This window comes from Lutjanus erythropterus, chromosome 21 (genome assembly GCF_056507025.1).
Source record: "Lutjanus erythropterus isolate fLutEry1 chromosome 21, fLutEry1.hap2, whole genome shotgun sequence".
Classification (NCBI taxonomy): domain Eukaryota; kingdom Metazoa; phylum Chordata; class Actinopteri; order Lutjaniformes; family Lutjanidae; genus Lutjanus; species Lutjanus erythropterus.
Window position 1 is genome coordinate 22,941,378 of NC_139337.1, and position 15,560 is coordinate 22,956,937.

Sequence of the window (15,560 nt, forward strand, 5' to 3'; positions counted from 1 at the left end):
GAAACTGGTGCTCATGATCGTTATACTGTATGCAAAGCATGATGTACTGTATGTCAGATTGTCTGGGAAAAAATACATATTTACTAAGATATCTTTGTCTGTGTCCTTATTTCTGTTCAAACATACAAGAAGGCGCATTTAAAAAAAACTTTCTTTGAGGGATCTGGACAGGACAGAGGCGCACATTTTACGCACGGGATGATTACAGTGCCTTTGCGAAAGAAAGACAATCATTATCCAAATTTAGGCCCCCGGAAATTATGTAGGCCTATGACATTGTGTTTTTGGATGCAGAGAGAGGGCTAGATGTTAGCTTTAGTGTGTGTGTGTGTGTGTGTGTGTGTGTGTGTGTGTGTGTGTGTGTGTGTGTGTGTGTGTGTGTGTGTGTGTATGTGTGTGTGTGTATGTATGTGTGTGATCTGAGAGACGGGGAAAAAAAGCATCTGTCAGTATTGGAGGGGGTCCCAAAACGTCATCTCCAATCTCCCATCTGGAAGGAGCTTGTTGAGGTCTGCGCTCCGCAGAGAGGGAACAACCCGCGGTGCCTTCACTGATCACTGGACCACAGAGCTTCACTGCTGACTGGATACTTTAGGATTTGGTATACAGTTCAACCATGACGCGCGGACTTTGCGGACTGCCACTTTTTCACTTTTTAGTTACTTTTCCGCTCATTAGTGGATCACCTTTCCAATATAACATGTTTCAGGGCAGCGCGTATTCTGGCCCCGACGCACGACAGAGAAACAAGTGAGTAATGGATGTCTAAACTTTATCATGTTCGCATGTTTGTGAAAAGCTCATTGATTTGATGATTGATGTAGCCTGCTCTGTGCGTAAAAAGTGGGAAAGTAATCACTGCAGTGAATACGCACCGCAGCTGTCTGCATCAGGAGTGATTAACCGGTGATATTCTGCAGAAACTGGTGCGCCTACGTCGTGCACAAGAACGTGAGCTGTGCCGTCGTGGGAGGCACGGAGAGTTTTGTGCAGCCGGAGGTTTTGCCATGTCCACCGGAGCTGCCAAACTGTGCGCAACAAGTGATGTAAGTTCCCAGAAGTCCAAGAAAATGGGTGGAGGGCTGACATTATTTACTTTTGTTAGTATTTTTAACAATATGAGGCAATGCTGTTGCTATTAAGATACAGTGTGCATTTGTGTGTATTGGCAAGCATTGGCTGACTGGTCAGCTGTGCGCCAGAGTTTTTGAGATGGAGCTGTTATCTGTGTTTTTATAATCTTGTTGTGTAAGTTCATATAGTATTCCCTGTGTTCTAGTATATGCTCTTTGCAGATGTGTGGACATATACTATAGTTACATATATATTTGTATTACATTTTTAAGTTTCTTTTTTTCCAGCGAAAATGAACATTGTGATGCAAAAATGACCATTTTCACTAACTCTAATTGCAATTGCAGTTTCAGTCAAACTAATTGCAAAATTACCATATCATGCAACTCTAATTTGTATTTACAAAATATTTTTTTTCCTTAAGAAGCTAGCAAAGCTTTCAGGATAAAAACCTCTATCGAGTTGTTAACACTTTATAATAAAGGTAGAAAACATGCTGTCCTTAAGGTTTGGCTTATTTAGTGGTTCTTTAATTCTCATGTCAAGGACCCTCACAATAGGTGTAGATTAAAACACGGACCCCCAGTTTCAGAAGATTTTGTCTTATGGAATCCCCTCTGAGTACTGACTTTTTTAGTTTTGGGTTTGAAGATAATAAAGTATTCATAATCAATAATGATAAGACTAGGATAATTATCAGTTGCAATCAATCAATCCTTCCTTTGCTGTTCCAAATTTCCTTCCTTTTGCTGCAAACCCCCTACAATCCATTCAAGAACCCCAGCTGGTCCCCAGTTTGAAAACCTCTGACCATGACTCATGATGATTTTATGCATGAATTAATGCAGGATTTATAATGAATTCCTGTTGCTCAACACTAACAGATGATTAAGCCACTATAACAATGTGATTTGTTTGATCAGTTAAGGAATGTTAAGGCTGTTGATATGTGATCAAATTAGCTGGAAAGCAGGACAGTATCTGTTATCATAGAATGAAGCTGGTTCTGTTAATCAAACTTGTCATCAGAGATAAACATTTACATAATAAACATGATTAGTAACATGAAATAAACTTTTAAGTCATTAAAATTCTAGCTTGATGCATGTCAAGTCATGTTACACCCCTTAATTGGTGAACCAATCACATAAACTCATAGAGACTTGATCATTTGTTAAAGATGAGCAACAAGAATTCATGCATTAATTCATGTTAAATCATCATGAGTCGTGCATTACTTAAGTATATGATTTTACTGATTATTGTATATGTAAGAAAGTAGTGCTGGTAGATTCTGCTGCAGAAAGAAGGTAGTTCCTACATGAAAATGCTCACAGCAAGGGTCATGATTTTTGGAAAGAGAGCGCCATTTAGTCCCATTATACTGGAGAGAAGGCCGGCATCTCCACAGCCCATATCTCCAAAACTCTTCAACTCACAACCAAAAATCTAAACTGATAAATAGCACGACAGGCCAGGGCAAAAAATATCTATTTTGAAGTGGGGTGAATTGCCCCTTTAATTCCCTTTGGTGTTTCTTTTTTTTAACACGAATAGCTCTTAATAGGGATTCATCCAAATGAGATTAAGTCTTCGAGGAATCTGAAAAACATGACTTAAAAATCAAAAAGGCCTATTCAGGCAGCTGTGTTGAATCTTCGTAAATGCCAAACATGTACTGACATTACTTTGATTTGTTTTTCTTTGTTTTGCTTCAGTGTTTATTGAGCAACAAACACGTGAGACATGTAGTTAATCATCAAGTGGCAAGGCCATGTGTCATGACTGGAAGTGCTGTAAAGTCTAAAAACTGCTTCCTGCCAACTGAGTGATTAAGTATTAACAAATGTGGCTGGTGATTATCTAGTGTTACTGTCAACAAACAGATTTTATTGTCCAAGTTTACATTGTATTCCTCAGAGAGTCTTATATTTAGCATCTAATGATAACTATTTGTGTTATACTATCACACTAAACCATGGCTTTCTATCGCATTTGTAAATTTTTAGAAAGCGGAATGTATTCATGTTTATGTGTTCAATGCTTCCAGATATCGGACCCACTTCAGGCCCACATATAAGATTGCCTACAAGACTGTAACAGAGCTGGAGTGGAAGTGCTGTCCAGGATACCAGGGCTACGACTGCATGGAGGTGAAAGACATGAAACTACTCCAAGTAGAGCGTTTGCCTCATGCGCCCTCTGCCACTCGACATATTCCAGTTCAACAAGGTAAAAGACATGATTATAACTAAGGGAAACTTGCACACTGGAAAAAAGGGGAAATAAAAGCATTCATGTTCTCTGTTCTTGCTATAGCTCCAAAACAGCGACCAGAAGACCAAAGGAACCATCCATGGGGAGGGGAGGGACAGTTTGGAGGTCAGACAGGTCACAGGCCACAAGGAGGTCATGGAGGACATCAAAATGCACACCTGGAGGAGGAGGTGCAGCGACTGTCCCAGATGGTCCTTGACATGCAGGCAAGAATGACAGACATGTCCTCCAATCTGAGACTGGACTTCCAGGAGGATGCCAGTAAAATGCTGGTTACGCTGCTGAATAACTACAGACAGCCAGCCAGTGTGAGGGGCGCAGGGACCCAGACCATTCAGGTAGAGGACTTCTCTTTTGAGCGTGAGACTACGCAGATGGACGAGGTCATGAACAAGATCAGCCAGGTCACAAACGATCTGGAGTCCAAGAGCAACGCCCTGGATGACCTGCTGGGTCGTGTGAACCGTCATGACGGACAAATTCATCTGTTAATGGAGGCTGCCCAGAACCAGCTGTCCACACTCCCCCCTGCTCCGCCAGCTGGGGACGCAGACCTGCGTGGCTACGTGGATGAGAAGATCCGCGCTCTGAGAGACGAATTAATGGAGGGCATGGAAATCAAACTTGCAGACTTGAAGAACTCTTGTGATTATAAAATCCTGTCAGTTCGGGAGCAGTGTGATGGACAAGAAGCCAACTACCTCAGCCTGGCCGAGCTCATGGACTCAAAGGAAAGTGACCTCCGCAGCGAGATCCAGGACCTAAAGAACAAGCTGGTTGATCCCGGAAAGGAATGTGACTCTGTTCTGGCTTGTGTGGAGAATCTTGAGAGACATCTGAACTCATCTGAGAAGACTGTAGCAGCCCAGTGCCTCTCTGTTGAAGAGAAGTTAAAGACTGAACAGGAAGAGGCCATAAAAGACCTGAGGGAGACTCTGGAGGACAAGCTGGCCTCCATGGAGGACAGACTCACCACCCTGTTGGTAGATACAAGCACCAACTCCCCATCTAGTGGTCAGCCTGTGAGTCAGGATGCTCTGCAGAGGGACATTAATACTCTAAAAGGCTCTGTTCAAACTCTGGAGGATCGATTCAGTGTCTTGGACCAGAACTGCAAGGCTAATTTGACTGCTGTAGAAAACATTCAACAAGACTTCCAGAGCTGCAGAACAGGTGTAGATGCAATGGAAACTCGTCTTAAAGCCCAGATAAATGACCTTCAAGCCATGCAGGGGCAACTCCTCAACTACAGCACTAGCATTGAGGGCGTACATGGCGAGTTGAGCCATCTGACAGGGCGTGTGAGCAGGATGGAGGACTCACTATCAGATGTCGTCGACCAGCAGTCTCAGACATTGCAGAGTCTCAACTCTACCTGGGGTCAAGTTAAAACAGGAGCTGAGCAGGAGGCCAAGGAGCTTCTGGAGCTCCACAGGACTCAGCATCATGAGCTGAGAGACAGGCTGGATGAGCTGGGCAGGGAGGTGAAATCCGAGTCCGACCGCTGCAGGGAACAAACGGAAGACGTCGGGAAGGAGATTGCCCACATGGACAGTCGCATCGTGAGTGTGGAGAGTTTATGTGGCAAGCTGGACCCTATCTCTAGTAGCCTTCAGAGGATCAAAGAGGGTCTGAATAAACATGTCACCGCCTTGTGGACTTGTGTCAACCAGCTGAATGGTACAGTTGGAGCTCATGCCCGAGATATTGGGGGACTAAGGGGAACTTGTCAGAGCGTCCAGAGCCAGATCTCTAATGTAGCCAGAGACCTCCAGTTGCTAACGAACAGCAATCCTGGGAACACAGGTAAGCTAACGGTACTTTCTATAGCCTTGGCGTGTGTATAGTTACTTTGTTCTAACTCTCACAATGCCAGCCATTATTGTTTCCACCCATTTTTAACAACAAAAACTGAGAGATTGTCCTCAGTTTCTGTTGAGCTAAGCATTTAGAAACAGACTTGCGAGTCTGCTGTTCCCCTGATGCAGCATTTTAATGTGACTGTATTCAACTTTTGAAAAAACAAAATACTGCATTCTTATTACAAGTTAAAAGTTGAAACATTCAGCAATTAAAAATACTTTTGCTTAAGTCAATACACTCAAGGGTGTTGGTACTATAGCCTTATGGTGTAGACACACAGGGTCCGTTAACATATATCAAGTTAAAGGATCCTATTTCTTTTCGATGCAGCACAGCGAGTTAACAGACCAGTCAATGAATACTAATTGGCATAATCACGATAAAGATAGGCAACATGACAGCTCCACAAAAATTAAGCCAAAACACCTTAATCACCCCCTGGTGGCTGGCTGCGCTGTAGATCATCGCCACCTCTGTGTTAGCAGATAGGACATGGCTCAAACTAAAAACATCAAAGTACACATAATTAAATGAGATGGTTTCTGCCATTTTAGGTAGTTCATATCATGCTGGTTAATGTTCAAGAGTTAAGTTTTTGGATGAGTTTGGTTTGGTTTAGCTTTTTTGTTTTCCCTATTTGATGCTATAACAAGCAGGTTTACATGATGACAGACGAGTGAGCCCTGCTTGTGAATGAGTTAGCCAGGTGTCTCCACGGGGTTTCACTAGTGTGGCTCCAACACTGCTCACTATTAGGCAGACTGGCTTCAAAGGTCGTCACCAGCACAAGATGACTGATTGGCTTCATTTTTGTACAGTGGGAGGAGGTGGAGACGGGTCGTCTATCTTTATATACAGTCACTGGTCTGCACCATGAGTTGGTCTGGTATGACAACTAGCTTATGATGGCTAATGTTATTACTGTATAACAGACATTACTGACCCAGTTCACTTTACTTTCAATTATCCTGTAAATGTCACTTGTGGCCACTAATCAGTAAAAGTTGTTTAGTCTCGCTTTAAACCTTTTTTTTCCCAGGTTATTATGTACAGATGTTTCAATAGTAGAATCTTGAGATGGCAATCAAATGGCGGTAACATTTCCCAACCTTATGAATCACTGTTTGGACTGGGGTCCACTTGTGTATCACAGGTTGGCTGCGTTATTAGAGAGACTACAATATTGGAGTGTGTTTGAGTGTGTGATTGAGAGGAAGTTGGACTTTCATTTAACCACGTTCTCAGTTAAAGGAGGCCGGGTTGATTGAAGACACATGCTTGATTTAATAGACCCCACTTGTGTTGAGCAATGCCTTGGCATCAAGGAATACTGCTCACTTGGCTTTTTTGTGTATCCAAGTTTGAATTTATGTCTGTTTGTGCACAAATTTCACACGTGCAAGTATATTTCTTTGGGTATAAAACGTGAGAATGTCAGATCTTGTTCACCCACTGTAGTTTAATATCATATGGATCTGTAACTGTTTGTTATTGTGAGATTTAGCTTTGTTGCTGAAGGCATATTTGAGAATATAGATGTTCATATCAGTGCATATGTTGCATATTTCTTGTATGAGTCTTCTCATTAATGTTGCCTATGAGACCGAGCTGGACTTGTCCGACTCTCCCAGTTGTAAATATGAGCTAGAGGCACGCCCATAATGTTTACGAGCCAAGAGTTTTTCCTCTGGGACTGGTTAGTTTTCAGTCACTGGTTTATGGGGCAGGTGATGCAGCATATGATCCAGTCCAGAATCTCATGGGAGGGGTACTGGAATAACATAGTCCTGGTTCTTGTTCTGGTTCCACTCCAAGTCAGACCAATGGCTTTGCATCAAGATATTTTTCACTTTTTGCTTCTGGTTCATCTCTGTAACACTGAGATTCTCATTTTTGCCAAATATTGAATCAGTGATGACTGGGACACGTTGCCACTCCACCCCATGACTGTTGTCATACAAGTAATATGGCATTTAATTCATCATTCTGTCAGTGGGAATTTGTGCAAGTGGGAGCAGCATTATTCATGTTTTCTACTCATGTCACGAGACTTGGACTTCAGTCAGAATCAAGTCACAAATTTAATTACTTTAGACTCAACAAAGTCAAAAAAGACTTTCAAGTTGACTTGGACTTAAACACAGATGATTCCTGACTTTACTTGGACTTGTGACTCGAAATGACATTTCAGTAACATTTTGTTTTTACCAATCCAACAGCAACCATGAGGAGCTAAGGATACGTTATTCAGTGGCAGTTGAAAAAAAACTAATTTAGGACTTGGGGCTTGTCAGTCTTGACTTGGTGCTTGACTTGAGACTTGCATGCAAAGACTTGAGGCTTCTGCTGCATTTCATTTATCTTGGCCGTTGGAGGTTGAACCTGAGTTGATCACAATCTAATTCAAAAAGTCAGAAAACAAACATGAACACCCCATGAAAACCTTGATAATGAGGCATTATGTATTATGAGACACAAAACACAGAAGTGCTAATGAACAATTCATTACTAAAGTTTTCATTTCTGTTGGTGTGCAGAGCAGCCGTCATAGGTTTTGAGTTTTGGGTTGGTGAAGTTCTTCCGACTTTCCAAGTCGCAAATCTGACTTCAGGGGGTGTTCCAGTTGAAATTTCCAACTGGCAACTCGGAAATTCCAACTTCCCAGTTTAACTGGAACACAGCTTTACTTGTGACTTACAAAACGAAGACATGATCCCACTTCTGGTTAGCAGGGGCCATTTTTACCACTCGCTCTGTGAAAACTGTGGCTCCTTGTTTGTCTTTGCCCTGCCAGCTGCCTCATCCCATTGTCTCCCTCCATGCTTATCTGAAGAGACTGGAAACTGCTGCTTGGAAGAGTCCATTACAAACAGATCTCCACAGAGCTTATCAGAGATCCACTCATGGGCGTCTTTATTTCAGTCAGTGTGTTTGGATTGGGTGCTACTGGATCGACATTTATATCATTCCTCCTCCTCACACCCTCTTCAGTACTTTTACTCCCGTCTCTGCTGTTCCATCTGCAGTTTTCTCACATCTTAACTTCCACGGCTCAGTTCCTTTTCTGTTGAAATAAACAGTGCAGACACTCAAAGCTGCACCACGGTCCCACAGGCCATTTGTCAAAGTGTTTACCATGATGTCATACCAGTTGTTAACCTTAAAAGGGGGTCAGGAAAGGGACCAGGAGAGATGCAATATGTCATTCTTGATGATTTTGCTTCTTTCAGTACATACAAATCATGACGTATTCAATTTAACTTATTACAGCCTGTTGACACAACATGAAAGAAAGACATAAGCCTCCAAGATTTTGTTTAAAAAACAATTTCTTCATTCAACAGTGGATATATGTTACAGCTACAGCTGCTCAAAGCTGAGAAAACACTGATCATGAAGTCAGGTCTTGACTTCGGAAAAAGTTGTTTGAAACAACAAATGTCACTACTTTCTAACAAGGCAACATTTGTAAAAGGTTTAAGCCATTTGTTAATGCTTTATAGGTCAGTTATAACCTATTAAAGATCGTTTGGGCCAGTGTTTATCATTTTTGTTTGGTAAGAATGCAGTTATAAAGCTTGGTAATCTTCATTATAAATGATCAAATCTATTAGTAAGTTGTTTATAAATCCTGCTGGAGGAGATTAAACACCAAAGGGAACCTGGCAATCCCAAAACCTTCTTATTAATGGTTTATAACTGATGTACAAAGCAATATTAGTGGGGATGTAACAATAGAACTGAAGATACAATAATGCCCTAATACAAAGTCAACAATACAATATTTTTCATGATATTAAAAACAAAGAAAATTACTTAAAAAAAATGCCTTTTGCAAATGTGTACAGCATTTTTGACTGTATAAAAGTTGTTTTTCCTTTTAACTTAAAGCACTCTTATAGTATTTACATTTTTTATCATGATTTTATTATCTTATTTTTACCTCCCTAATAATTAAAAAAGTATTGGAGCCACTTCCTCAGTTTGTTAGTGTGTATTTGTGAAATGTATACATTTACTGATCTCTTTACTTGCGTTAAAGCACATCCTTCTTGTTGTGTTTGACAAGGTGGCCTCTGTAGAGCTCTATTATGGGCACATTCTGAGATAAGAAATCATGCTTTCCTGCCTCTGACAGGACTCAGTGGTGAAGCTGGTAGGTCAGCGACCTGTGAGAGATAAGTTGACTTGTAGGGTGACACGCTGTGGTCAGCGGTCAAACATGATAACCCCATGAACCAAAAACAAGACCGGACCTGACAGAAAGCCCTCAGGAACAATAAAACCTGCAGCGTTCGGTGGCTGGCAGCTCATTTTATAACTTGTTACACTGACAGAGTAGGTGTTACATTATCTGACGTAACTTATTGAGCACTCTCCTAAATTCTACAGCTGGATTTATTGATTCTTAAATCAAAGTCTTAAGCGGGCAGTTTTGGTTAACAGTGACTCATAAAGTCAACACACACCAAATTGCTGTGTGGTCATTATTATGTGGTATGTAATGCAGAAAGTGGCCTTTTTTGTTACTCAGGGGGATTTTCTCTCCTGGAACTGGAGCAACAACCCCAGTATCAAAAATGTTGGGACGCTGTGGAAAATGTAAATAAAAACAGAATGCAACAATCGTCAAATCCTTTTTGACCTATATTCAACTGAAAACAGCTTAAAGACAAGATAGTTAATGTTCAAACTGATAAACTTTTTTGTGCTTTGTAAATACACACTCATTCTGAATTTAATGCCTGCAACATGTTCCAGAAAAGTTGGGGCTTTCGCATGTTTACGTCACATTTTTCTTTTAACAACACTCGGCAAAGCGTTTGGGAACTGAGGACAGTAATTTTAAATTTTTGCATGCTATATGACTTCAACAATAGTCTGAGGTTTTCATTGTCGTATTTTTTCACTTCATAATACACCACACATTTTCAGTGGGAGACAGGTCTGGACTGCAGGCAGGTTGTTGATGCATTGTTGAAACATGGCTTTCACTTTGCATGGTTGAGTCCTAACTTGCATTTGAAGATGGAGCGACAAACTGTGTTTATCAACAACAGTTTTCAGAAGTGTTTCCAAACCCATGTTGTTTTCAGCGTTGCCCCTTACATGCAGAGATTTCTCTGGAACCTCTGAATCTTTTAATGATATTATGGACTTGCAGACGGTGAAATCTCTTAATTCCTTGCAGTTTTTTTTGTTGAGAAACGTTGTTCTTAAGCTGCTTCACTATTTAGTTTCCCATGCTGCTTTGGTGGAAGGATGCAAATCTGTGGCTGACGACAGATCCAGCTGCATTTGTTTAAAACTCACCTCTTTCATCATGACAAACACTCGCGCACACTTACAGTACATCCTGTGTTTGCCTCTTTTACCCTTGTGGCACTGCATCTGAAATCAAAGTCTACTCACGGGGGCACATACCTCGCTTTATATGAGGAGCGACCAGTGAAACACATGCACATGTGCGTAGACGCGGACTTTACCCCCTGTGCTGTTTTACGGTCACACACTGGCTCCCCTCCACATGTTGTGTTTAACAGGCAGACTTTTCTTGCCTGCATACTAAATCACCCTTTTCCCCGGGGTGAGGGGACAAGCTGTGTGCTGATTGAACATGTGGCCGTGTCTCGGTATGCTGCTGGTATGCCTTTTATGTGCTGGTTTTTGGGACAGCAGAGTTTGGGCCTGTTGTGCACCAGAGGGTAACGGCGACTTTGTGCCCCCAGCCAGCCAGGAGGGTTGATTTGTTGATAAACTCCAGGGTTTCATCTCAGGAATGCAGCGGTACATGCAGTTCAGAGCTGATCACCTTATGATGGGAGATGAGCCAGTGGTCTGTCATCTTCTCTGTTTATGTCCTTTAATAACAGGTTCAGGTAATGAGAGTCAACAGGAGCCCCACTATAAACATAAACACAACTTCTCATTTGTTGTAGTGAAAATTAAAGTGAAAAAGGGGAAATACAACATAACATATAATTGCACGTTATTCCTGCGACACTTGTGTTGTCCACTTTTTCCATGAATTGTGATGTGGCGTTTTGTTTTTTCATAGTCCTCCTTTTGTTTTTTTTGGTTCTTCTGTAAGGATCACGTCAGTTTGAGTTGGCTCAGTGGGCCCGTATTTAAGTAGCGCAGGCGTATCAGTAGCTCGCTGGTGACGAGCGCTGTTCACTGGTCACAATCACTTTTTGTGTCCACGAGCCAGCAGACCAGGGTTGATGCTGAACCCTGGGTGGGATCGTATGACAGTGTGCTGTCAAATTACAGAAGAGCTGGTTGCACTTGGCCAGTGGCCCCTGGGAAAACAAAAAAAATGTGCAAACTTAAAGAAAGAAGCAAGAAACTGCCCTAAAATTTCTGGAAATTTTGGACACAGAACACACAAATATCTATTATAAGAAATTCTCTGTTATTTTCACAGTGCAGCTGTGATGCTTCATATCTTCAGACTTACTCTTTTAAAAGGTTTGATCCCCCCCCCCAAAAAAAAAAATGCACTCTGATCAGTGCATCATCTACAGCAGATGGCAGTCAACATTGCTCAGCTTCTGTGCTGATACTCCTCTCTGCTTCTCCAACCTGTCAGCATGCCGACTGCCATCTACTGTAGATAATACACAGACTATGGTCCCTCATACAGTCACACCTCAAATCCAAATTATCCCTTTAATATATTTGATATCAATGAGGGAAGCCTGTAGTGTCCATGAATGTCCTTTAGTGAGCCTGTGAGGTGTGGGACATCCAGTGGAAATCAAATGAACTGGGTCACAATATGAGACTGTTTGTCTGATCGTTCTGCAACAGACTCAAGTCATCACATCTGCACTGTTGCATTTTGCCAAATGTTTTAGTGCTGTGGTCACCTTCATGTCTGGTGTCGTAGTGTTAGTGCGTTGGGTGGGAGATGTGAGTGCATCTCTAATGACGCTGACTTCAAACATCCCTGCATGATCCAATCTGTAGCGTTTCATTAACTCACCATTAGTCAGTGTTTGGGGAATATTTCTCCTACCTTTTTGTCTTTCTGCCATTTTCTCTTCTGCTTAAGAAACTATTAGAAGTCCTCCACCCAAGCAGTTTTCACCTTAGAAGCTCTCGTAAGGGCCAAGATGATTTGTGAATAACTTTTATCTTTACCAGGATCTACTGTTGTCTTAACTGTGAGGGGAAATTATTACAAAACGTTGTTGGTCTAAGAATTTTCAAGGGTAACCTTTTCATGCTCAGAAGCTTTATGAACACGGCCCCTGACCTCCAAACATCTGGCTCTGCATCTGTCTCCCTCTGACCTGCAGCCCCGGCCCCATCGCTCACCACCTTATCTGTCTGTTTCAGGTGTTCAGGTCGCTGTGGAGGACTCGGGACTTCCCCAGGGTTCAGGTAAGAGCCTCGCCGTGCTGGCTGATCCCCTCGATTCCTCCCTCCCACAGCCGCCTGTGATGGAGACCGGAGAGGCCGGACCCCCCGGCAGGATGACCTCGTCCAAGTTGCCCGAGGGGACGGGCGGCACCATGATGCCCATTCAGGGTTTTGCTGGAGCTCCAGGTGAGACGCACTAACATCCACATGAACGCAGGTCTGCATGCTTCCCAGTGCTGTTTCACATCTCATCTGTTTGTTTTATTCTACAGCGTCCCCCAGCGTTAAATCTACAGACTCATTAAAGTCCAGCACGCCACTCATCCCAGGTAAATACATCTTTAACGTTTTTATTCTGCATCACGACTGAGCCTGTCAAGAGTGGATGAAACTGTCTGTCCTCTGATCAGCAGATGTGAACCTGCCCCACAGGCCACAGAAACCTGCCCCGGCTTCAGGTCAGGGTTCATTCATCATGCAGGCTCCTGCCTCTGTTAATGTCATGTTTGTTAGTTAGTGTTTGATGTTTTCTCTCCTGTGTTCAGGTGAGAAGGTGTCGTTCTCGGCTGGTCTGACTCTGCCGCCGTTCCAGGGAGAGATGGGAATCATTCGATTCGACAAAGTGCTGGTCAACGATGGAGAACACTACAATGCTCAGACAGGTAACTGTCTCACTGACTCAGACAATGAAGCATAAAGTTGTTTTACTCAAAACTTTTGTCAATGAATTGATTCATTTTTTAGGAAATGAAATGTATGAAAAAAGAGGCATCCTTCTTTTGTTTGTTTTGATACTGCATGAAGGAGAGAAAAGCAGCAAATCTTCACATCTAAGACACTGAAGCCAGTAAATGTTCAACAGATTTGTTTCACAAATTGCTTAAAGAATTAATAGAATAATTTGTACCAAAACAGTTACTGCACTGGTTCTTGCAGTCTGTTTTCTCATAGTATAAATGATTATGAGATATAAGATTGTCAAAAAAGTAGAAAAGTAATCAGAACATTTTACTAAAAGACTAATATGTAATTAGTCAGGATTGCATCCAAATGTAGAAGAAATTTTAACCAAATTTTCAGAAAATCTACAAAAGAAAATGCTTATTTATGCATGTTTCTATCCTCTACTCTTATGTGAATATTAGGAGTTGGTGCCATTAAACCACTGAAGAAGAGTGTGACCAAAACTCAAATGGTGGGAAAAGAAATGTAGAAAACATGAAATACAGCATTTATGTTTGTTTCAAGTATTAATCTGAGGATTATTACCGTTTCCTCATTGCGTCACACATCTGAGTTTTTCCCTTCAGTGGACATTTAAGTTGTATTTCAGATACATCAACTTTTCCACCTCCCCTACGTGTAAAATGCTTTCAGCTTCCTCTTGTGAATTCTTCCATCTTGCTGTGTTTTCAGGCATCTTCACAGCTCCCACAGACGGACGATACCTGGTGACTGCTGTGCTCGCGGCCCAGCGAGGTGAGAGGGTTGAGGCGGTCCTGTCCGTGTCCAGTCGCAGCATCCAGAAGTTGGACTCATCAGGCTTCCCGTCTGGAGCGCCATCGCTGTCACACGGTCAGTGTAACTGCAGCAGCTCCACCTCACTGAGCCTGGTCCTGTCTCTGAAGAGAGGCGATCGAGCGGGACTGGTCCTGACCGCTGGAAAACTCGCCATCTCGGCCTCCTCTGAGATCCTGTCGTCGTTCAGCGCCGCGCTTCTTTACCCGAGCCCATCAAAACGGTAGCCCTGACATTTTTAAAGACTCCTGTTGTAGGCAATAAGTAGAGGATGAGGACACGCTGAGGCGAATAATAATATTTTATTGTCAGAGGAGCAAAAGACAATCTATTTACCAGGAGAGAAAAAGCAACAAAAAGAGGAAAAATACATTCTCCAAATGAGTACTAATATATAATGTTTATTATGCAACTATTTTGTATTTCTTATTGTGAAGTTTTGTTTATGAACTTGATCACACAAGTACTTATTTTGCTTCAACATTTAAAAGCTGTCCACTGCAGTAATCTGAGTTTCTTAAAATTAAAGAACACATAGTGCTTTGTACCAATACCACCCAGTATTTACTGATATTAATGAATTGTTAGTGCTAAAATTTGAATTCCAGTTGATTCGATTTGTTAATCACGATGTTTTATGAGTGTTGTATTAAGAGCTTTTGTATTGTTGTATAGCTCATACCAGTTTACACACACAGGCTCCTTCTTATTGGTGCTAAAATTGTCAATAATGTCCAAAACAAGCTTTGATTGTTTGTTCAAATACAGTTTTTTTTTTATTAAAGCATCATCCAACAGGAGATTTGATTCACCAGATTCTTAACACCAAACTTATAGTAAATATACTGCGTTTACACAGTTTACTGTACAGTAGATCTACAGTTCTGACACACTATAAAATAAAATGACTTTAAATAATCTCACCTCTCACACTGTCTAACAAACAGAAAGCAGATCACACACTTTAATGCATTTATCAAAAGTATCATCCAAAACAAACTTTGTGCTTCCATTTTTACATCATAATGTAAACTGGATTGATAATCAGAATAATCTACAGAAAACACTTGAAGCAGCAAAACTAGGGAATTACTGTGTGTTCTTGTCACACAAAGTTTATCACTTTCATAGAAAGAATACGTTAAATTTTACTAAGTGTGAAAAGAATAAAAACAAAAAGAGGCGTCGACACTGATATATACTGTAGTTTTCACGATGGCAAAATCAAACAAATCTGGCAAAAACATCAGCAAAGATTAGTTTGAAAATTCATCCAAAAATAGTTTTCAACTCTTACGTCTACAGGTAACCGACTAAACCTCGACTTTGAAAAAATACTTATTACCAAATAGCAGCAGTATCTACAGTTCAGAAAGTGCTTTTTTAATAGCAGTGATGCAGTTATCAACTATGAGCCAAATGATTTCACATTTGTTTCTTCCAAGCGTGAGTGCAAATTC

General features: G+C 41.5%; 1 protein-coding gene across 3 annotated transcripts; it reads left to right on the forward strand.

Annotated features, from left to right (window-relative positions):
* The first annotated feature begins 473 nt into the window (after nt 1-473).
* Nucleotides 474-15,018, forward strand: emilin2b (elastin microfibril interfacer 2b). Of its 3 annotated transcripts, none has more exons than XM_084746856.1 (9): nt 474-750; nt 921-1,046; nt 3,125-3,306; nt 3,394-5,157; nt 12,559-12,768; nt 12,855-12,911; nt 12,993-13,040; nt 13,128-13,244; nt 13,999-15,018. In XM_084746856.1, the coding sequence occupies exons 1-9, from the start codon at nt 617-619 to the stop codon at nt 14,325-14,327; spliced, it is 2,967 nt and encodes a 988-aa protein (XP_084602982.1). In that variant the 5' UTR covers nt 474-616; the 3' UTR covers nt 14,328-15,018. The 3 variants fall into 3 exon arrangements, with proteins under 3 accessions (XP_084602982.1, XP_084602984.1, XP_084602983.1); XM_084746857.1 differs by having other exon boundaries at nt 475-750; nt 12,996-13,040; XM_084746858.1 differs by lacking the exon at nt 12,993-13,040.
* Nucleotides 15,019-15,560: the final 542 nt, after the last annotated feature.

What these genes read in the sequence shown, in the direction of transcription:
- emilin2b (XM_084746856.1), top strand. Translation starts at nt 617, where the DNA reads ATGACGCGCGGACTTTGCGGACTGCCACTTTTTCACTTTTTAGTTACT. An exon ending in CAGCAATCCTGGGAACACAG is followed by an intron (nt 5,158 to 12,558) that starts GTAAGCTAACGG and finishes TGTCTGTTTCAG; the next exon opens with GTGTTCAGGTCGCTGTGGAG. An exon ending in ACACTACAATGCTCAGACAG is followed by an intron (nt 13,245 to 13,998) that starts GTAACTGTCTCA and finishes CTGTGTTTTCAG; the next exon opens with GCATCTTCACAGCTCCCACA.